The 23,906-nt window shown below is 38.6% G+C and overlaps 2 protein-coding genes across 2 annotated transcripts in view; one reads left to right on the forward strand and one right to left on the reverse strand.

Annotated features, from left to right (window-relative positions):
• Nucleotides 1–20,251, forward strand: part of LOC144657322 (DNA helicase B-like) — a 41,876-nt gene extending 21,625 nt beyond the window's left edge. The window contains exons 2-4 of the mRNA XM_078517659.1: nt 13,847–14,421; nt 15,312–16,610; nt 18,319–20,251. Coding sequence (XP_078373785.1) covers nt 13,847–14,421; nt 15,312–16,610; nt 18,319–19,605 — 3,161 coding nt within the window. The 3' untranslated portion in view covers nt 19,606–20,251. The remainder of the gene's footprint in view (nt 1–13,846; nt 14,422–15,311; nt 16,611–18,318) is intronic.
• Nucleotides 20,252–22,129: 1,878 nt separating this feature from the next.
• Nucleotides 22,130–23,190, reverse strand: LOC144655974 (uncharacterized). The gene has a single exon (XM_078516175.1). It carries the CDS (start codon nt 23,072–23,074, stop codon nt 22,130–22,132), a length of 945 nt encoding a protein of 314 aa, XP_078372301.1. The 5' UTR covers nt 23,075–23,190.
• Nucleotides 23,191–23,906: the final 716 nt, after the last annotated feature.

Below are 23,906 nucleotides of genomic sequence, written 5' to 3' on the forward strand. Positions count from 1 at the left end.
AGTGGAAGTTGTTGCGGGAACTTATGAAGGTCATGTGGTCTTGGCCAAATCGTAATTCATTAAAAAAAAAAAATTAATAATAAATTGTCCAATGCATGATCTCTAAGTAACGGCAAGCTACCTTCCAAGTGGAAGTTGTTGCGGGAACTTATGAAGGTCATGTGGTCTTGGCCAAATCATTATTCATTCAAAAAAAAAATATTTGTCCAATGCATGATCTCTAAGTAACGGCAAGCTACCTTCCAAGTGGAATTGTTGCGGGAAGATGTTTGGCAAAATACATCAAAAAAAAATAATATATTCATCATAACTCTAATTGGAGCTACCTTCAAGTGAAGTTGGAATTGTGTCGCCATCAGTTAATAATTTTCATACTCTAAGTATGGCAAGCTACCTCAAGGGAATTGGGGAAATTCCACATGGTCACGATAATGGAGCACCTCAGTGTGGGTGAAGATTAATTTCCCAATGCATGATCTCTAAGTAACGGCAGCTACCTTCCAAGTGGAAGTTGTTGCGGGAACTTATGAAGGTCATGTGGTCTTGGCCAAATCATAATTCATTCAAAAAATTTTAATTTCCCAATGCATGAACTCAAAGTAACGGCAAGCTACCTTCCAAGTGGAAGTTGTTGCGGGAACTTATGAAGGTCATGTGGTCTTGGCCAAATCGTAATTCATTCAAAAAAAAAAATTAATAATAAATTGTCCAATGCATGATCTCTAAGTAACGGCAAGCTACCTTCCAAGTGGAAGTTGTTGCGGGAACTTATGAAGGTCATGTGGTTTTAAACAAATCATTATTCATTCAAAACAATTTTAATTGCCCAATGCATGATCCCTAACTAATGGCAAGCTACCTTCCAAGTGGAAGTTGTTGCAGGGACTTATGAAGGTCATGTGGTCTTGGCCAAATCATAATTCATTAAAAAAAATCAATAATTAATTGTTCAATGCACGAACTCTAAGTAACGGCAAGCTACCTTCCAAGTGGAAGTTGTTGCGGGAACTTATGAAGGTCATGTGGTCTTGCCCAAATCATAATTCATTCAAAAAAAAATCAATAATAAATTGTCCAATGCATGAACTCTAAGTAATGGCAAGCTACCTTCCAAGTGGAAGTTGTTGCGGGAACTTATGAAGGTCATGTGGTCTTGGCCAAATCATAATTCATTCTAAAAAAATCGGTATATAATAAATTGTCCAATGCATGAACTCTAAGTAATGGCAAGCTACCTTCCAAGTGGAAGTTGTTGCGGGAATTTATGAAGGTCTTGTGGTCTTGGCCAAATCATAATTCATTCTAAAAAAATCGGTATATAATAAATTGTCCAATGCATGAACTCTAAGTAATGGCAAGCTACCTTCCAAGTGGAAGTTGTTGCGGGAATTTATGAAGGTCTTGTGGTCTTGGCCAAATCAAAATTCATGCAAAACAATTTAAATTTCCCAATGCATGATCTCTAAGTAACGGCAAGCTACCTTCCAAGTGGAAGTTGTTGCGGGAACTTATGAAGGTCATGTGGTCTTGGCCAAATCATAATTCATTCAAAACAATTTTAATTGCCCAATGCATGAACTCAAAGTAACGGCAAGCTACCTCCATGTGGAAGTTGTTGCACGAACTTATGAAGGTCATGTGGTCTTGGCCAAATCGTAATTCATTCAAAAAAAAAAATTAATAATAAATTGTCCAATGCATGATCTCTAAGTAACGGCAAGCTACCTTCCAAGTGGAAGTTGTTGCGGGAACTTATGAAGGTCATGTGGTCTTGGCCAAATCATAATTCATTCAAAAAAAATCAATAATAAATTGTCCAATGCATGATCTCTAAGTAACGGCAAGCTACCTTCCAAGTGGAAGTTGTTGCGGGAACTTATGAAGGTCATGTGGTCTTGGCCAAATCATAATTCATTCAAAGCAATTTTAATTGCCCAAAGCATGATCTCTAAGTAACGGCAAGCTACCTTTCAAGTCAAAGTTGTTGCGGGAACTTTTGAAGGTCATGTGGTCTTGGCGAAATCATTATAATATTCATACAAAAGGTAAACAAAAAGCAAAAAAGGTCAATAACTTTTAAATTTTATCCGGTGTCATTGTTCTTATTTCGTATGTGTTTGTTGTCATTTTTCTTGTTGATCAAGAGGGGTTGGGTAAGCACTCAATCCACAATTCCCGGGATCGGCCCCTGCATTTCGTCATTATTTATAGTGAAGCAAGTTGAGCGACAATCAGTTTTTTGGAATGGAGCTGCATATGTCATATGTTTCGTGTTTCTCGCAAACCATTGTTAACTAATTTTATCTTAATAAAACAAAGCATTCTTTGAGGTTTAAAGGCCAAAACACGTTTATATTTGCCCAGCGAGACGATAATTCGAACTGGCAGTAAATACCGTGTAGATACGCACGTGGATCAAATGATCATAAATATCAAATCAGGCTGACTGGTTGACAAGATTTTTCACTCGGGTTTGAACGCTGAATGCTGAAAGGCCATCACGAGCAATGAAACTTTCGAAATGAAATTCACTCACTCTTAGGCCCGGTTCAAACGCCGATTTTCTCATGTACCGAACCTAACGCTCTGGATCGCTAAATAATCAACTGTGCGGGCTTTCCAACGTTCAAACTATGTATTATCAGATTGCATTCGCATCCTGTTTCGACTTTTGCTTTTAAATATATCTCTTAAATAAAAGGAAACAAAAACAAGACAAGAAGCTAAAGGTAGCAGTTAAATTTACCGAATTGATCGATACTGAAGAAATTTAACCGAAGCCTGACGACTGTATTTCAAAAACTGCTGTTTGTATTTCATTTCAAACCACAAAGCGATATGCTCTTCCAGTAAACAGTCACTGTTTTCCTCGGCTATGTATGTATCTATGCTCATGAACATTTCGACGTTAGAATCAACCGGCCGAAATTAATTATTTGGGTCGACCAGGTCATGAGAAATTCGACGTTTGGAGCCCGACGTTTGAACCGGACCTTCGTCGATGAGTTTGTTTAATTGCCCAATTTGTTTCGGCGATAGAAGACCATAGAAGCGTAACCAACTAATTTTTACGAGCGCAAATGACAATGAAATGTCCAGCGATCGGTCTTTTGTTTGATTCGCTTAGCACAGATCTGCTTCACTTATCTCGGTTAAGCTTACCTCCATGCCAAAATGAAAGCCTGAGAAAACCTGCACAACTCCGTGTGTTACGATGGTGTGTTCTGAAATCAAAACGTAATTCCGTTAGAGTAAGTAAACGTTCGAGGGCTGCCGGTTTTCTTTCTACTCGAGTCTCGCACTCCGTTAAACCTAGCCTAAAAAACCAGCTGCTCTCACAGGCAATATAGAGCCGTGATTGTTGGTAAACGGTATTTCCAAATCAGCCAAATGTCTCCCCGATTGGTGTTAAGGTATTTCATGTTTCTTTTGCGTAAACTTAAAACAGCATTCTGAGAGGTTTAAACGAGGAAATACGTTTTTTATTCGCCTGGCGATGCGATATCAAAAAAGTACTCAAAAAATTCGAGCTGCCGGTTCTGCCAGTTTATGTGCGTAGATAAAGACGCGCGCGTTGAAATGAAGCATGTCAATGATGATGGATAAAACAGTTTGATCTGGTTCACTTCGCTACATTGGGGTTCCAGTTACGAAGCTACGAACAATGAACGATCCAAATTGAAATTCACCAAAAGCATATAAAAATAAATTCACTAACTCGAATGTTTCGGGGGAGAAGCTTGACCAATCTATCTTCAACAACGGAAATGTCCTGAGATTTTCTTAATGCGGCCGATTCGTTTAATATGCGACTTTCTCACATGGCTGCCAAATACTAAAGCAACATATCGATGGTGTTTCCTGATGCTTTCTCAATAATGATTCCGAAATGGACCATACAATTTGGGTAATACGTATAAGGAACCTCTGGAAGGAACCTTGGAAGAAATAATCCCAGCATTACACATTTTGTCAGTTTTGTACGCAATTTCTTTCAAAATAAATCAACATTCACTCGTTATGTCTGTTATGTGCAAGGCCCTGGCTCGAAGTCTTAATATACTGAAGGCTTTTGGAAGAAATCAATTCAGATGTTTTTAAAAGATCGGTCTTCTCTACGCGTTACCCATGTATTATTGCACTGAAAGATTCACTTTAGATTTACTTACCTCCAAGATTAAATGAAAACCTGAGTAAACCAGCACAACGCCCTACAGGCCCTAGATGTGAGTCAAAATAGTGTGTCCTGAAAACAAAACGCACTTCTGTGAGGGCAAGTCGAGGTATTGGAAAGATTTACCATGTACTAAGCGAAAAATGCCATAAATTTAGTGAAATCACTTCGAGAACAATTCTCTGATAATTAACCAGCAACTGATAACGCATACAGAGCCGTCCTGTCAGGGTTGGCGAACAGTATGCTACGAAATCTTTCTTAGAGTTAGCTTCCAGTAGACATTTTGTTTGCTATACTAAATTGTTGAGCCTGTTAAGTAATAAATGAGAACTGTATGAAGACGACCATACCTTTCCTTGCGCTTAACCAGCTATATGTTCGGAGAGACTTGGTTGACACTTTCTCGACGCATGGGAAGCTAAATGCAGCCTTCCCAACAAGTGACCAGTCAGTAGGAGAGATGGTCAAATGTTAATGCACTGCCCCTCCCACCGTGAGATTGACGTGACGAGAGACAGATAAAGCGGCAAGCAGCGCGGATGACTTCAATTAGCTGCTCAGCCATTCAGATCATTCGGATCATTCAGTGATCATTGCTGATTACTGATAATTTGCTTTTGCCATTCTGATCTTGGCTGTTTTAAAATTCAGTCATAATTTCCAGAGAATCTCGCAGAGTAGAAAAAACTTTAATAAAAGAGGTCGAGAGGCAATGCAAGGAGTTACAAACGTGGATCTGGTCATTTTACAGATTTACATTTTATTTTAATAGTAACAAAGGTTGACAGATGACACTTCCGGACATGACAATTTGTGGAAAGTTTCCTGTAATTCACTAAAACATATGACATCCATTTTTTAAACCAGTGTATTTCATACGTTCTTTTTTAGTTTATTTATCTTTTTTTTATCCCTCAGCGAAAAAGATGATTCTCTCGCGAGCGCCGGCAAACTTCAGAAACTTACGCGCCGCAACGAGTCGAGTGTCATATTTCCTCTATTTACGTCAGTGTTAATTCGCGAGAGCCGACAAACAAAACAGACAAAAGCGACACAGGTAAAACGAAGTGCAGGAAGTGGCGTAGACTGTCCACAGCCTCTCTATTTTTCAACGTAAAAAAGCGGTCGCGCCTCCCGTTTTGGCATCCAGTTCCCTCGCCGTTCTCTTCCATAAAGTATATAACAAAGAAAACTGACTGATTTGTATACCGGGTCATTTGACTATTTAAAGCACATTACTGAAGGAAAATTCTGTCACTGTGTTGTTAGCCGTGTGAGAGTTCCGACACATCGGAAATTACACGTAGACAAACAAGTGAACGGGATCTCCCGCGATCTGACCTGGTGTCAGCCGTGGTCTGCTCGTTTCGCTCTCCGAGTTCAGCGAATTTAGTAATTCTCAGAATTCTGTCAGAGTTATTTTCTCAAAAAGTCATCGAGCGCGCGAAAAAAAAAATATAATAGTTGTAACCGGCGATCAGACTCGAAGCTTATTAAAGGTGCGACATAAAAGCCTGACATGGTGGCCAGAGGCACAGACCACGGGGTCATTACATCTGTTACATGTCATTAGGGTCATTTATGACGAAAACGTGGAATTCACTACTGTTGTTGAAGCGATTACTATCGTACATAACTGAAATTTTCAATTTGCGATCTACCCCTCTGTAAATTATACTTGAACTTTACAAACTGGTTGAAATACACATGCTGAGTTAGTTACGTGGGCCGTCGACGGGTTCTGATTTTTTGTTGCGCTCGACCACACAAACATCACATTTACAGGAGTTGTTTGACATTTTTTTGAAATTTTTTTTGCGAACCCTTGGGAAACGCCATCGCTTCTGCATGCATTGCGGTAAAGAGCGAAACTTAGCCTGCGAACAGGCTTTCTCTGCTTTCTTAAAGCGCTCGGCCGGCGGGGCAAAAGCCTGTTCGCAGGCTAACTGGGCTAAGCGAAACTAGAAAACAAGGGCGCTGTGGCGAGCAGGCCTTACGAACATACTTGCACCAATCAGAGTAGGTCTTAGGGCAGAACTGTCAGTCATAAGCGATGACTTGCGGTTGCAAAAGACAATAGGATTTAACCCCAACAAAAATCGCCAGCAAGATAACCAGCGATTAGGCGTTCTTTTGTCGTCTTATGTATACTGTACAAAGGGGTATTGTTTGGTAAATTAAATTTTTCCCGAAACTCATCGGAAGAACTGCTAAAACATCCTCACGAAAACAAATTACGCATTGTTGAACACTTTATCCAGCTGTTTATCTGTCCTGCCTTCAGAGAATTACACTTGAAATTTTTATTAAATCCAGTTTTTTTTACATACGATCCGACAAGTATGAAATGTATCATGCCCTCCTTCCCCGGAGTGATAACTGTGATAAGTAGCGGAAAGCCGAGAAGACCTCATGACCTGTCAGACCTGTTACTTACTCTACTGACTCTAATGCGGTATATCGATAGCAACCAGAGCAACGCCGTCTTTCAGGTCTTTGCTTGCTAAGCTGGCGAGATTTCGCAAGCGAGTGCTTTTATTTGGCGGAATGCTTTTGTTTTGGTCGACTTTAAAAATGGATTGCCTCGCATCTTGTTCATCGATGATGGTCGAGTACATATGTTTTTTTTTTCGCTCGCCGTTTTTGGCGCAACTAACCAAACGCCATGACAACAGGATAGTACATATGTCGCGAGTAATTCTTCGCGATTGTTGTAACAACACAGCTGACAACAACAGCGCCGCGGTTGAATTACGATCACCACACGCTACAAACGTGTTTTCCTCGGTCTCCTGTTGCTGCGAATCTCTTCAGCTGAACAGCATCGTACTAATGGTTTCGGCTCATTTTGGTTTCAAGGGTTTCATTTTTCACTGATTTTTGCCAGCAAAGTTTACAGCGTTTAGGCACAAGATGTTTGTAAAATACGGAAAATAACTTTCGTTTTGAATAGCGTTATCACGGTTTTCGACGTTTTCAATTTCCCATACATTTGTCTATATTTTTTCCGCAAGGTTGACGCGGTTCGCGGGAAAAATTAAAGACAAACCAGACAAACGGTATTTCTATATTTTTCTTAAAACTCTCCTGCAACTATCAACTTTCGATTTAAAAAGTAGATGTTTTTTTTTCTGGCCAACCGACTTCGCAAACTTTTCGATGAAACTTTAATCGTAATTCACGATACTCCCCTTTTTCAGTTGGCGCGAAACACAAGCGAGACAGGTCTGAGAAACAGTTTAAATTATTGTTTTGCAGTTTACAGGGTTTTATTTGAAGTAATTTCACAGAGTATTAAATACTTGTAAATGAAAATAAATAAAATGATAAAAATATGTAAATAAATAAAGAAATATAGACTTTGATAAAAAATAAATACTTAAAAAGAGAAGGAAAAAGGGATGGCTACAGGAGCAAATTAAAACTAAGAATTTCCGACGCTGGATTGTGCTTTATTGGTTTCACGCAAGTCAAACAAGCGAGACGAGGCAAGTTACTTTCAAGTTGACCTCTCGCGTCGTCGTCACGTAGTAGTAGCAGTAGCAGTAGCAGTAGCAGTAGCAGTAGCAGTAGCAGTAGCAGTAGCAGTAGCAGTAGCAGTAGCAGTAGCAGTAGCAGTAGCAGTAGCAGTAGCAGTAGCAGTAGCAGTAGCAGTAGCAGTAGCAGTAGCAGTAGCAGTAGTAGTAGTAGTAGTAGTAGTAGTAGTAGTAGTAGTATCGTTCTTGCGACTTTCCTCGCTCGCTCGGCCTCTGCGTGACCTATGGGGGCCTTCATGGAATTGGCAAAATCAATTGGAGTGGCTTACAAATATTACCGAAGCCCACCTTCCTTGGTAGGCAAAAATGTCACGTATTTATTGTTTTCTTACTTGCGCCCATTATTTAGTGTAACGCCCCCTTTTACCTTCTCAAAGTAATGGCCCCTCCCCAACAATCTTGCCCCCATGCACTAATAAATGAAAGCCCCCTAAAGTTGAGGAACTCGTTAGGTCGACTATTTTAGCTGACTTGTGCAAAATCTACATAATTTGGGTGGAGACTGCTAAGCAATTATTGACTTAGCGATACAGTGGGTAGTCTTACTAGTCTAGGGAAGGATCTGTACATAGGGATGGGGTAATGTTAAAAAAAATATTCCCACAAATTATGTGAAATTTATCCACAGTGTAAAAAAAGTAGCATGGCATGTACCTGTAGTCCAGAGTCTTAAATGGTTCCTTCTAGTTGGTGAAACTATTTGTCAGTTTTCAGAGTTTGTCATTGATCGCTGATTGATTAGGTCATAAATCAAGATAATCATATATAATGCGCTTTATCGGCGAACAAAATTAATTGTCAGTAAACCATTTAATTTGGTATAAATAAAGAATATGATACCTTATAAGTTTTTTTTTATGAAAATTTTCCGAGCAAAAACCCCCGTTGTATCTTTTACCATCTTAAAGGGGAATCGCCCTCACCCACCCCCCCCCCCCCTCATCTCCACCCCACCTCACCAAAAAGCAAGGCCTGGATTTGCAACACGGTCTGCAATACACCAGGTATCTAAGGTATACATGAGATTGGAAAGACGTATGAGCTGACATCCTCGATAATCTACTGGCAGCTGGCAGAAAGCGATGAAGCGAGAAAGGACGAAGCTAATCCGGTCAGAGCCAAACTGGCTAATAAAGCTATTCGAGATCAGTGTTTAATTGGTACAGTATATAGTTGAAATCGCACTGAATAGTTCATGAATAGTTGTGATTGTACTGCGATATTGATATTCGTGTGAATATCTGCCTGATCTCAGTGATCTGTGAGCTAAAGAAAGGATGAAGCTGAGAATCGGAAAATGTACTGGTAAAGCTGCTGAATCTCCTTGCTTCTGAAGATAAAAGACTGAAAAAAATAAAAGACAAACTAAAACTAGAAAAGCGTCACGAAACTGACAAAAGAGCTGAAAGAGCCCTACGTTACATCTATAAAGGCTGAAGCCGCATTAGCTTTACGCTAACGGTGAACGTTCTGATATTATAATATTCAAATGCCCTAACAACATTGCACCTGTATATCTCAAGGACCTCTTCTGATTCAGGGACAATGTTAAGAACTCAGAAGAACTCGAGAGGCATTAATAAGCTTGTCTTGATCAAATATGGACTCTCTTTTGAACATTTTATACTTATTTATTAATTAATTTTTTGTTGATTTATATGTTTATAATTTATTTTCTAAAAAATAAATTTAATAAATAAATTTAGAATGATTGATTGGTTGAGTGAAGAAATACAAATTGTTTATTTCTTTAGCAGCTTTAGTTGCTGTTCGCCAAGAACTACTTGTACAAATCGCTTAGTCAATGACTTAAGAGGAAATCCTTTGGTAAATAATATTTGTGCTTTATATAGGAGTGCTAACAGTTTAAAATTAATGCAATTTAGCTTTCTTTTAGTTCTCTGTATATATTTTTGACCTAGAATTTTCGAGAGAAACTCCCCCATAAGCCCTAGAATATTCGATAGACGTTTGCGTTGCCTATCGTTTTCGATAAACCAACCGACATATCCTTTCCTAAATAAAGGAGCCCTAAATTTTTCGGCAACCTAAAAAGATACACGAAAAAACTAGCGTTTTCGAAACCCTTCAAGTATAATCTAAAATTTTCGGGTAATGGATGAAAAAGCCCTAATATTTTCGTAAAGGCAAAAGTTGCCCTAGAACGACCGAACAGATAAACATTTTCTAGAATTGCTTAAAATCCATTTGTAGACCCTTAAAACTACTCCAAAAACCCTAAAACAGGTTTTCAATGCGTTTTGCAAAAATCGGCCGTTGGGTGCCCCTGAGAACAGAACATATTGTTTCTAATTCTATTCAGTAACCTGTGAACACAGGACTGGGGAGACAGCAAGAAAACCGTTCCATTTCCTTATTTTGCTCTAGCCTTTAAAGGCAATCTTTTGTTTAGGGAAAACCCAGGAGGGTACTCGAAGTATACGATCAGTGGATCAGAAAAATATTCATTAACGGACATACCAATTTTATAAGCTTATTGATGCAAAATCATGCATTAGAAAGTTCTACTTAATTGAATAAATCAGAATGGAGATATTTAAGTCTTGTATTTTTGGGGGGTTGGAATATTTGATGCCAGGTAGTTTTTGGGTCTAAAATTTCAGGCTTGTGTATTTTTTTGGGTTTGCAATATGAAGCTCTGTCGGACCCCCCCCCCCATCATGTATACTTCGAGTACCCCCTCTGGGAGGGAGAAGCTCGAGCTGGCAGGCTTCAAGGAAAATAAAGCATCTGAGCCTCTTAGCCCTGTTTGAATGAGTGCCACCAAACATTTAAAAAAAACCAAAGCCGAACCACCTGAGAATAATAGACCCTCATCTGTCACAATAAGCAAATGAGCTAAAGGAGAAATTCATTCCAAGATGGCATTTTTTTAAGACACTAAAATTTCAGCTTACAAAGAGTATTCAAACTCTATGAAATCTTTGTCTGAAGTAGTCCGAAAATCTATTGATTTATTTATTTATTCACGAGAACAGCTATCCTAGGAGTATTTTAAACATAAAATTGTCCACAGCTGCAGCATGAATGCCATTATAAAGTCAGCGGTGTGACATGTATGACATGCCATGATTCTTCATTAGATTTTTGATAGGGTATTGACTTTTTCCAGCCTGCGTGCAACCATTTCCTATTTCTTCATGTGGAAAAAGGGATGTCTGTGATGCCTGCTGTTTGGTTTGAAATTTCACTTAATTATTCTTTTAATGCAAGAGACAAGATGCTTGCTTAAAATCAAATCGGAGACAGCTACAAATACCTTACTAGCAAACACTGTAGCAGAACACGTGACTAATTACAACATTACACATGTCTGCTGTGCACTAGGTATCAGATAAACTGGTCTTCATAATCTGTGAGCCAGCAAGCCATGCGAGCCAATGTGCGAGCCATGCTAGCCATGCTAGCCATGACTAATTAAGTTTTATAAATACAATCTTACCTTGCTTTGCAAACTTCTTTCTTTGATTGGTCTAGGATTTTAAATTATTTATCCCAGTTCAGTACCAAAAAATAGAGCCCCTATTTTTTTCCAGAAAAAGATGGGCTTGTGATCTAAATATTTAAAATATAATTGAAGTATAAAACAATAATTTATGCAAAATTTTGGGGGTCAGGGAGGAAGATGGGAGATGAGGAATTGGTGAATATGAAAAATGTGAATAATGAATAAATTACCACAGCGTTGTGCCTGGAATAATAACAATTTCACAGAATCGCACAGTTAACCACCATTTGCATTGACACGCGAAACATCTTTGCTGCTTGACACACAAGATCCCTATCTTAAGCTTTCTAACCAGATAATTCAGATTTAACAGTCAAATCCTCCCCCCTCCAAGGCAGGGACCAGCTCACAGGGTGTCTAATTTAATCTTGTTCCTAGATCTCTTGTAGATGAAGCCTAGATCTGGGAATGCACTTATGTCTAAGAGTATAGCTAACAGCCCTAAGTGGAAGTCGTAGGTTGTTAGCTATCTTAGACATAGTGCATGAGTGGGTAAAAGTTGTGGGTAGCAAAAAAGCTTATTTTAAAAAGGAACTTCTCTTTACAGGGATAATATTTTGTAATGTAAATTTATGTCCAACCAAAAACAGTTGCTAATACCACCAAATTGATGCAGCTTACATTGCAAGTTTTTTGGTAATGATCGCTTCTTTGCACTGAACACTAATTTGTACAATTAAAAAGAGTAAGAAAGTGGGGAGGGGGGGGGGGGGAGAGAACAAAGGTAATATATGTCCCGTCCCTTTGCACCTCCTCGATCATTATCCTTGACTTGCCCCAACTCTTTTCCTGTCTTAGTCATTCAACCGGGAACATGTTCTATTACACGACTAAGACATTAGAGAGGGCCAATCAAAGTTCTTTATTGCTGTTCCAATACAGGTAATTTCTGAATATTTCACAGAGGAAAAGTTTAAACAGCTCTTGCTAAATCATTTAAAGTCTAATTAATGATAAATTTTTTGTTTACCAGACTTGTTCAGGAGAATATTGCCCCTTAGTCTTTTCATGTCTCAGTATGGCCCTTGTGCTTGGGGTATGTCCAAGAGGGGTGGGGAGAGAGGGAGAGAGGTAGGGGATGATTGTATTTCGAATTGACTGATACATAAAAATCAGAAACAGTTTTTAGACTGGCCTGTATAAAATTTCAGAAGAAGCATGATTAAATGTTTTTTTGAAGCATGATTATATGTTTTTTTTATTATTCAAAAAATATTGAACGCAAGTAGTCAGGAGTTGACGTGTTACTTGAACTTCTCATTGAACTGACAAACCCTTTCATCATCAATGTGTTGTGTTTAATGGCTTTTTTTGGGGGGGGGGGCAATCCCTGGAGTCAATGGGTGAAATTAAAACCGGAGTTTTCAAAGCTGGTGTTTAAAAATAAATTGTTACACATACATTGTATTTAGTGGCCACAAGTGTGTCTGGTTTAACTGTGACTAAGTCAAGGCTGGTTTTCACTAGTGACCGAGTCAAGAGTCGCAATCAGAAGCACAGAGTGTTATAATGTAGTAAAAAACAAACCAACAGAGTTGAAAAGTTTCCATTCTACTTATGACTCGATTGCTAATGATCTAGTGCCAAAAGCAGGGCCAATTACAGGCCCGCAGTAATTGGCCCTGCTGTTATGGGTACCCTGCCTTAAGTTTACTGTTCGTTGTATGTGTTATTTATAAGGCAAAGCTAATAAAATAAAATACATAGAATAAAACAAACTTAAGTGTTTCAGTCGCAAGCAGAAAGGAAGTACTCAGAGGCCGTGAAAATTAGCGTTGTGATTGGTTTGGTCTTCTGCGTCTGCGTGCTGCAATCTAGTTTTCATTGCATGATACGTGACAGTCATAAGTGGAATCAGAACAAAATGGAAACTTTCTGATATCTTTCAACTCTGATTCTGTCGTGCTTGTGACTCCCTTTATGACTCCGATTTTCATTTTTCAATTGGTCATAATCACTCTTACGACTCTACTTACAATTCTGACTGCAACTCTTTCGCTAGTGAAAACCAGCGGTTAGGTTTGACTTCCACTACTCTCTTTGAACAGCAGCTGTTCTAAACTCAGGCTATAAGTGAGTGCATCTCTCACAAACACAATGGGTTCTTGTCCCCCTTGCGTTTGCAATCTTAAATCCCAAAATCCATTTTGTGTCTTTAATTCAAACCAGTTTAATTTGTGGTACATTTAGTATGGACCAGCTAGACAAAATTACAAAAATGGGTGGTTCACGTGAGAAGAATTGTCCCCGTGGGACTAATTGCTGGGAGTCTTGTCCCCTTGTGTGTGCTGACCTTATAATATAAAATATAGATGGCAATAAAAGACAAAGCACTTATAGTAAGAGCTTACAGGTGAAGTTTTCCTTGTATTCAGAGATTATCACACCTTTGAGGATTACTAACTTTTAATTTAAAATACATTGTTTCTTAATAATGTGCATGTGCTTGTTCAAATGATGGACTTTAAAACTTGGGTTGAATTTTTGTAATAAAGCAATTTCATAAAGATACATTTGGTGTAACCTTAAAAACCTTTTTATACATTACATACAAAAGTATATATTTTACTGATTATTGTTCCTTTCTCCAATTGTTGTTACTAGCCACAGGCAAAGCCTTTCTGGTGCCAAAGCTTACTAAGGTTGCCCATCGTCTGTTTCCTCGCCATGCCAACACGCTGTTTTCTTCCACTGACCTGAAGGTTCTGCAAGACATTGAACAGGCACTTCGTAGTGAACCTTGGATTCTTGGCTTCCAAACTGTTCTTCGGGAAAAGTTCGGTATATCAGGATGTGAAGTGAAGCTGTCAGCATTTATTAACTGTGATCTTCTTGAAACTATGCCTGTTGTGCAGCGTGATGCCCTGTACATTTACAATGCGTTGTGTAAATTGACCTACAAGTATGGTGACACCTATGAGCCACTGTGGAAATTGAAATATGAAGGTTGGTACAACCCACCTTTCACACCTGGAGCTTATCGTGTTACCAAGTGGGAAGAAAGCCTGGCTTATCTGAGTGAGATCAATGTCGCACGAGCTACTCGCAATGATTATATCAGTAACGGATCCCAGGTATTTTTACCACATATTCGAGGCTACGAGCAAACAATTGTAAGAAGCATCTGCAAGATAATGAAGAAGAGACCTTGGGTTGATAACATGGATATAGATGAAAAGGTTGGTAAATAGACAAGGATTGTCCAAAATCTTAAATGTGTAACCTGAAGCTTTCTAAATTCAAGTTATATAATTTATGCGGTATGTGGGGATTAGAGGATGGTTTCCTGAAGAAAAAAATGAATCTACCATTATTTTAATGCTTTAAATTGGACCGTTGCTTTTCCTATAGTTCATACAAGTCATTCACGTTGTGAGCAGCTTCTTATGAAGCAAATTAAGGGGACATCAATTGAAATCTCCCCTGATTATAGTGTTTTCTTCACAATTTAAATCTTCCATTTCTTTAGTTTTGTGTAAGCAATTAAAAAATGTATAAATTTTTTTCTTTGTTTGACACGTAGATGTGAACTGAAAGTATACTTTGTCTTCAATGTCCACTTTCAAACTAATGAAACGCCCCATGGGATCTACATGTATGATGGGTTTTGGACTGAACAATTAAAAACCGTTCCTAATCAACACAGCAACCCCACAGGAATTTGAGCTTCCTGGGAACACAACATTAAACCACCCCATTCGTTCTCTCATTGTTTTTCTGATTCAGCTATTCTTTTAAGTAAGGTTATCGCATTAAGATGATGTCTGCTTTTCTTTTACGACACCATAATTTAATTAAACAAGTTTGCCGTTTGCCTTGGTTTGTTAGCCACTTTCTCACATCCGCTTTCACCTGTCCTATCTGTCAGTGGCTGTGGCAGCCTCCTTTCTATGAAGCAAATTAAGGAGAAGACGATTTTCGAATATCTTGTCATCGCAGGTTTAAAGCTATCAGCCGGCAACTGTATTTTGAGTTACCCCACAGATCCACCAGTGTACAGCTTGCAGGTTTTATTATCGTCATGTGTACAGTTGTTTATGTATGTCATCCCATTTCTCCACATGTGCAGGTGTTTGGTGGTGATGAAGATCAAGTGAAAGCAGCAAGACTCATGACAACAAGTCCTGTGGTTGTCTTGTCAGGAAAGGGTGGATGTGGTAAAACGCATGTTGTTTCGACCGTTCTGTCAGGGGCACTGAAAGTGAAAAGGAGTCAGAAGCCAGAAGAACAGTTACCCATGCAAGACGAAGGCACTGCCACTAAGAGTTCTCTAAGTTACACAAATGACTCTCAAGACTACCCAAGTCCAATGACTGTAGCTTTATGTTCTGCCCCAGAAATCTCCCAGGGGGAAAAGCATTTATCACAGAATTCTGCCACGTCTCACCACCAGATTGCAAAAACAGACCCCTGTGGTGATGCTGTTCTACTGACGGCACCAACTGGTAGGGCTGCTTCTATCCTCGGTAAACGCACAGGTCTTCAATCATACACCTTGCATTCTGTGATCTTTAGTTATTTACGTTGGCTGAAGGAAGCAAAGAATGGCGAAACCCATTCAGCATGGAAATTTTCGGAAGTCAGGATTCTTGTTTGTGATGAAAGTTCTCTCATTTCTGTTAAGCCTTTCTCTACTCTGATACACATTCTCATAAAGAAAGCCTCACTCCAACAGATCATCTTGCTGGGTGACAAAAATCAGCTGCCATCAATCGAGCCAGGAAACTTCCTGAGTGATGTTTATCGTGCACTGGAAACCTACAGTTCTAGCATCACATTGAGAACCAATCACAGGGCAGAATCTCAACTGATTGTGGAAAATGCGAGCAAGATATCCAGTCGAGAAATGCCTTGGTTCCCAGATGATCCTAAAAGAGGGTTCATTTCCCTTTGCTGTCAATCAACACAGGGCAGCGATGAGAACAACTCTGATGACATGGTTGTCACACAGGTGATAAGAGATCTGTTGGGCAACAAGATCAGTACAGTTACATTACCAGAACCCCAGAAATCGCAATTTATCGCTTTCCGTCGAAGAGACTGCCTGAACATTAATGAACTTTGTGCACAACATTACAATCACCATTCCCTCAAGACCTCGAAAGGGAAGCTAGACTTTCAAACTGGTGATAAAGTCTGTGTTAGAAAGAACATTGTCTGTTTTGATTGTTACACGAAAGAAGAGGTAAAATTCTGCAATGGCGAAATCTTTTTCATCAAAGAGGTTATTGAAGAAGAGGACAACCACAACAAGAAAACAACTTATTTTGCTCTGGACGATGGAGAGAGGATTGTGAAGGTGGACATGAAGATGTTGAAGAAAGCTAAACTGTGTCATGCCTGGGCCAGAACTATCCACACCTATCAGGTACTTACACAATCAGTCTTTCTCAAACTCATAAATAATTCATCAAGTTACAACAACGAATTCATAACCGTGAAGAATGTTTTGATACCAGGTCTTAATTAGCATAGATTTCTACGATTTTTAATTCTCCGTTTACTCCGTAGTTTTTGTTTCGATTAAGAAGATATATCAAACACTCGAGACAGTATTTCATCGGCTATCCAAACACCGAATTTCGTCAAAAATACTCCGCCGCGCGTCGTATTTTCAACTCTCTTCTCAGTGTTTGGATATCCGATGAAACACTGTCTCTGGTGTTTTATTTATAACATATAATGTTGTGGGCTAAGCTAAGCTGCAGTCTCCTCACAGAGCTTTCAAAACCAGGCAGGCCCCTGCTCGTGGAACCCGAAAACAAAAACATTTTTAATTTAAAACATTTTACAGACTCGTTTCAAGTTAGTGGATAGAACAGCACTGTGTACAATAAATTGTTGTAAAGCATTAAGCGATTTTGCACTCCATAACGCAGCGTTTAAAATTGTCTATATTATATTGCTTTTAAAGTCATTGAATTTCCGCCACTCCTGTACTTAGCATAATAATTTTATTCCTTGACTTTCCAGGAACCCAGAAGACTCGGTTGGGTTGTTGTAAATCATGACAGTAATACCTTAAAGTTTTGAAAGTTGGGACCCTCGTTACCTTCGGATCTAGAAGCCTTCCTTATCATTTCTTTCGGTAACCACGTAGGAGAAATGTAACGAAGTAATGACCTTTTCATGGCTTTCTTTTTTCATTTGCTAATCTGTTTGAAAGAGGTTGATAGACGTGATCTTACAGATCACTGGAAATGTTTGTAAAATGTTGAAATATAGGGTTGAAATTTTATTACCTGTAATCTGAAATAAGGTCATTGCCCCGAAATAGAATTGAACATAGATATCCAACCAAACTTTGCCTACTGGTTGATTACCTTTAGGGGACTTAAATTTTGAAATAAAAAAGTGGGGTCACCATATTCGTTTAAGAGCAGGAAGACTTTGTATACACCAAGTTATTCCTTATTAATTCCCTTGCAAATACTGGCAAAGTACACATTTCCAGTGATAATTAACTTTTCACACGTAGGAATTGATCTGTTTTCATTTACAGAAAGAATTTGATCGCTACACCTAAAATATGAGAAACATTTGATAGGTGACCAAACTCGTTTACGAGAAAGCGACTATTTATTTCTCAGGCGGACTAAGCTGCGTAGAAAAAAGCCCGCCATTTTGTTTATTTGCGCACGCTAAAAATTCTGCGCAGTAAGGGTGCGTAATGCAATACAGGGCAATGGCCTTAAAAGGGATATCACATCACTTATAGGACACAGGACAATTGCTAGCACCCGTTTATCAGGGTCAATTGCTAGCACCTATTCATTTGACGAACAAGGTCATTTATTCATCGACATAGTCAAGGTCTTAGCCAAAAGGATGTCCACAGAGGTATCCTTTTTATGACCATTTTGGATGAAATCACAGCAAGTGTGCTTACTTATTTGGGATATTCAACATGGCGTCGAACCTAGGGAGAACTACCCTCTACCTCAGCAATACAAACAATTGGCTCTGCCCATCCAGTAGTACTGTGGTTTAACTTTATCTTAAAGTAACAGTACCTACAGCTGGTTCATACATGTAAATGCTTGTTTGATGTTAGTTTTTCCTTTTCTCTTTTGCAGGGTTCAGAGATTGACACAATTGTGTATGTCCTGGGAAGCCCAATTTACCAAGACTGGCATCACGTCTACACAGCTGTCACCCGTGGTGTTCGACAAGTTATAGTTGTTCATGATCCTAACCACTTGAAACAAGTTGTAATGACGAACAAGCCACACCAAAGGAAGACAGCGCTAACAGATTTCCTCGAAAAAAATCTAGCAAGGGCACCTGTTTCTGATGAGGCAGAAAGTGATCCAGAAGCTGACATACTTACTCCCTCGGCAAGCGATCTCACTGTCTGCCCTGGACGTGAAGATGATGATGATGTATTTCTCAGTCAGAGTTCTAGCACCCAGTGCTCGACCTTTAGTCATCCAGCTGCCAGTGAGAGTCTTGAGGTGGTACACTCTTGTAATGCATCTACCGGTATAAACAACCCAAGCAATTACAAAACCTGGGAAGATGAATTTAAGGACGAATGTGATGATGAAGTCCTTGCTTGGGCCTTAGAAAGCTCTCAACAGGTAAACCAAGAAGTCAACACCAGTCACCCAGATCCACAACGGTTAAGTCTAACGGGATATGCTGATAACTACAAACCAAGTGGAAATGCCACGAAGGGGAGCTCCGAGTACCCGTGGGAACGTACTTGTCATAATAACGCCATCACTGGTGGTGATTTTCAAATAGCAAGAAGTAATTTGAACATTAAGAAGGAGAGTCGATACACAGTGGAGTGTGGTATGGAGGGAAGTTCTTATTCTTCAGTTGTGCATGACGGCGATCAGAGTGAAGTGCTTTCTGGAAATTTCTTTGCATCAAGAAATGGCGTGAGAGTGAAGACTGAGAAGCAAGATGAAGCAGAACGTGATATGGTAGAGTGTTCAAATGGTCAGTTTTCTGGAAGTCTGTCTGCCCTGGCATTTAGTGGAATAGACACTTTCTCTTCTTCCGTTCATCAAGGCTCGCCAGTACCTAACAGTCCCAAAACATGTTCCAGGAGATTCTCGGATAGTTCTGGTTTTCCAACTCCTCCACAGACCCCACCCAATGCCATAAAGTCCCCAGCTCTTTCATCAAACCATCGATCGAACACCTTCCCACGTGACATTGTTTCACAAAGAACACAATTCAGGAAATCTGGAGGGACCCCAGCTAAAAGCAGAAGAAGATCATTTACTGCTAGATACAACACTTGGTGCGGCCTTTGCAAGAATTCAATTAGCGCTGGTGTCGACGAAATAACCCACCTCAACAATGGATCAACCAGTTCTTGGGTGCATCAAAAATGCATACAGTTCAAGTGAGATTGGTAGCCAAACTCAATTCAAACCTTATCAAGTGATTAGCATATGATATGTGATTAAATAATGACATCACCACTTAGATATGTCACAGATTCTAAGATACTTGCAAAGGTTTGTGCTACAAACTTGTTCCAGTAGCACCGTAGGGGCGTTTTAAAGCTTTTCAAATAAAACTCCGTCAGCCTGTAGAAGTACTTAAAGGCGCCATGAATTACACTTTTTTACGAGCTTTACAGAAACAGAAAAGCTGAATTTGAAGACTGTTATTAATTTAGAAGAAACGTTTAGGTATTTTTAAATCGTTACGTTGTCTGTTTTCTCAGCAAATCTTTTCGTTGTCATAAGAATTTGCTACTTTGAAGGTAATTTTTTTTTCAGAAAAACTCCGCAAATTTTTAAATTTTACAATTAATTATAATCAGAACCTTTCATGTGTTAAGGTGAATTATTTGGTAATGTGGTGAATTATTTGGTAATGTTTAAGCAAGAAAAAGAAAGAGTTAAAGTTTATATAATGAATTAAAAAAATCAAATGAAATTGTTATCGTGATTTATGTGTCAATATAATTCTTCGTGACTGATCTACACTAATACAAAGGACAACGGAAACTATAAACAGATAAATGACTTTATTGTTTGCCGGAAAAAGCCAAGCCGCAGCAAGGGGGGGGGGGGAGTGAAACCGAAGGCCTACCCCTTGATGCGGCTCGCGGGTGGGTGGGTGGGGATAACAAAAATACAAAGACGGCTCTGCTAGCTGAGAAAGACTGATTCGAATAATAATATATCGTGGGCTTTAAAGGCAAGCCCATGTCACGCACTGACAATGATTGACACTCGCTACTACGTATTATACAACCATTGGCCAGAGTCCAATACTTAACAATTATACGATATGAAATTCACTGTAAATATCTTCGAGTTATGAAAAAGAGCAATTTAATCCATGTGTTGGTGTTTATTTTATACCGTGTGATGGAGAACTGTTTCCTCTTATGCCTTGCAAAAAATGAAATGACCAGTTTTCAAAACAGCACAGGAAACTGGGGAAATATACCAGTGGGACGGAAATTCCCACCTTTGCGTTACAACCAGGAGAAGAGGAAAATGTAAATTGCGCAGTTTTCCCCAAATAATTTCAGTAAAACAATATTATTTTAAACTAAACCTTTCGGATATTTTTGGCGAAATGGTAAGCACCCTATAGCAACGGCATTTTAATATTGTAAACTACTGGGCCACCAGTAAACTATGTTACCCTCGTTAAATAAAGTCATTATTATCAGTCGTTATTATTATTATTATTATTATTATTATTATTATTATTATTATTATTATTATTATTATTATTATTATTATTATTATTATTATTATTTGCGTATTTTAATTTTAAATTCGGCGTGCGTGAGTATGCTGCGACAATACTGCTCAGGGTTGGATATTTAACCAGGCTAAACTAAAAATCATACAAGCCTCACAAATACCACATAAAAACCTCGAGGAAATTTCCTTCATTAAATCATCCTAATGCTTGTATCTGTTTCATTGAACTCGTAAATTATTTCAACTTTCTACCAGCTCATGCAGAGAGGCCCTTTAGTATAATAAGCAATGTTTATAGCCTTAAGCTTTAACTCATGTATGAGTCATTCCTGGGAGGTAAAAAGAAGGCATTGATTTAATAAATTTAACTGTTAAGCCTTGAATGTCCAAAACAAGTAATCTTCTACCAGCGTGTTCTTTTTGAATAGCAATTTTCTCACCAGAATAAATCTGTTTGAAAGCGAGCAAACCAATTTTTAACAAGAAGCGTTGTCGTTATTCTACAAAAAAATAACAGCTGTTTTTCCTTGCTATTGATTTGTACGAAAAAAGAATTGTTAAAAAATTGTACTAAAGTAAAAAGTTATTTTCTCTTAAGTTTAGACCCCTTAGAAAACCAAGTAAAGGCGATTAAGTGGCAGTTTCTCTTAAAGCGGTCCATCGCATTTCGGGTCGGAAAAAAGTTTTCCCTCAAACTTTGCCCAGTGAACTATCTTAGGTTGTAAGTAAATGCAACGACTTTAGTTTTTGGAAATACGTTAAAATATATATTTTTAGAGCTCTCAACAGTGAGAAATTTCATAAGTTGACGAGCTCGCCGCTCAAAAACAACCAAACGCACCAAATTATTATTATTATTATTCCTAAATTAAGGGGTCCTTCAAAGGTTGGAAACGCATGTTAATTTTGATACATTTTGATTTACGGGTCCGTGAAAATTTAAATATCAGCAACCGTTAGATCGCTTTTTGTAAACATGCAAAAGTATGGTGTATTCGCCGGCCTTTATTTCACGAGTCCAGACCAGACCATTCTAAATTCCAACTGAATCCTACTAAACAGATGTTAGGAAGCATAGAAATATAAAAATCCCTTGCACTTTTTATTTTCCTTTGCCACAGCGACTTCGAAAATTTCGTGCTTATGCGAGTATTTCATACACATTATGCAAATGACAATATTGTAAACAGTATTGTAATTCTTATGATTCCTCTCCGTTTTCTGTACAACACAAGTTTCTAGCGATACTTATAACACTATCTCTAATTTCCTTTATCCTCCGATAGTAAAGCAAGGGGTTAACAAACGACGAAAAAAACACAACGGCCAGGCAAGCATTGAAGGCCGCTGTCGATGATTTAGTTCCTAATTCGTCCATTATGATAACTATAAAAAGGCAACACACATACGGACCGTAACTCAGTAAAAATATTGCAAGAATATACAGAATTGTGAATACAGACTTTTGGTATTTTTCAATGTCAATGGAGTTTTGATTTGTTTGCACTTGACTTTGATGGTGACGTATGATTTGAAAAACTTTGAAATAGGCGAAGAAAGTGATAAAAATACAAAGTGCTGCCCCTAAAATGAAAATGACAGTAAATACACTAAAGAATCTTTTCGTATAATACCAGCTGTACACTTGACAAGCGAAAAACGAAAGAAGCAAAACTACAAATGTGATATAAATAATAACGACTCGACGCACTGTAAGAAGAGATCTTCGGCTCATATGCAGCCATCTTTCTACAGCTATTATTGTCATGACGATGACTGTTAGAGAGGAAAAGTAGAATCCAACGATTTGTGTTATAAGAGCAACAATGCAGATCATATTTCTGTTTCCAGCTAATAGCGCCAGTTGGTAGATAGCGAAAAGCGGCTGAGTTAGTAACCCAGTGCAAAAGTCTGTGAAGGCCAAACCAGCAAGAAGAACATAAGATGGACTGGTCTGGAGAGACGGGTTCTTCCAAATTGCCGCCATAATCAAAGCATTTCCCGCCACCGCCATCGGTGCTAGAAGTGTGGCAACAACACAGTTTGTAATAGTTAACTGATAGTAAACTGAAGTGCTTTTACTGAGATTTAAATGGTATGAAAACGAACACCATCTGTCCGGTAAACGAGAGGAATTGAAGGCCATCGCCGCGAGTTACTTTGATTCTTTGAAGGGATTCACTGGAAAGGACTTGCACGGTAACTGTTTGCCTAAGCCTTCCACCTTTTATAGTCCTTGCTAATTCCCTTTTTTCTGCCCTTCTCTAGCAGTTGAGTGAAGGCGTGGATCAGTCAGCCACCAAGTGGTTTGTGTTGGGAATTTAATCAGGTTGAACTAAGCATCATGCAAAGATCACAAACAACGCAACTCAACTTGGGGGAGTTCAATTGTATTGCCGGATTAAATCATTTCTATGGCAATATACTAAAATTTGTTTTCCCATTCATTTTCAAGTTGCTTTTATAAAAGAAGATTTGTTTAATGCTTCTTCCAGTGGACTAAACGGACAATCACACGGCATATTCCATTAACTTTCTTTTAACTTTCTTTTCCAGACGAGATGTTCTTCTTCTTAACGAACACCAATTAAAAAGGAACGAGAGCACTGCTGTGCTTTGAACCTCTCAAGGTAAAATACAGCACGTTTCATAAGTTGTTTATGTTTTTCTCCTATGTTTAATTAGCACATGAAAGGCTCCCATACACCCAGTGTTCTAAAGGAAAATACTTAAATAAATCTCTTAGTTTAATCTTAGGTGGCAAGTTATGGAAATGGGATATATTGCGAGGGGGTGTTACGCAGCAAAATGTAGTACTAACGCAAAATGTAATAAAAATCGCCGCAAAATGTAATAATAAATGTAATAACCTTTTAACGCAAAATGTAATAAATTTTCTAACGCATAATGTAATAACGCAAAATTTAATAACCGTTAAATAACATGTCTGTTTCATGAATTAAGCAAATTGTATTCAA

The sequence above is a fragment of the Oculina patagonica genome, chromosome 6 (assembly GCF_052425735.1).
Source record: "Oculina patagonica isolate OP01 chromosome 6, crgOcupat, whole genome shotgun sequence".
In the NCBI taxonomy this organism is placed as follows: Eukaryota; Metazoa; Cnidaria; class Anthozoa; order Scleractinia; family Oculinidae; genus Oculina; species Oculina patagonica.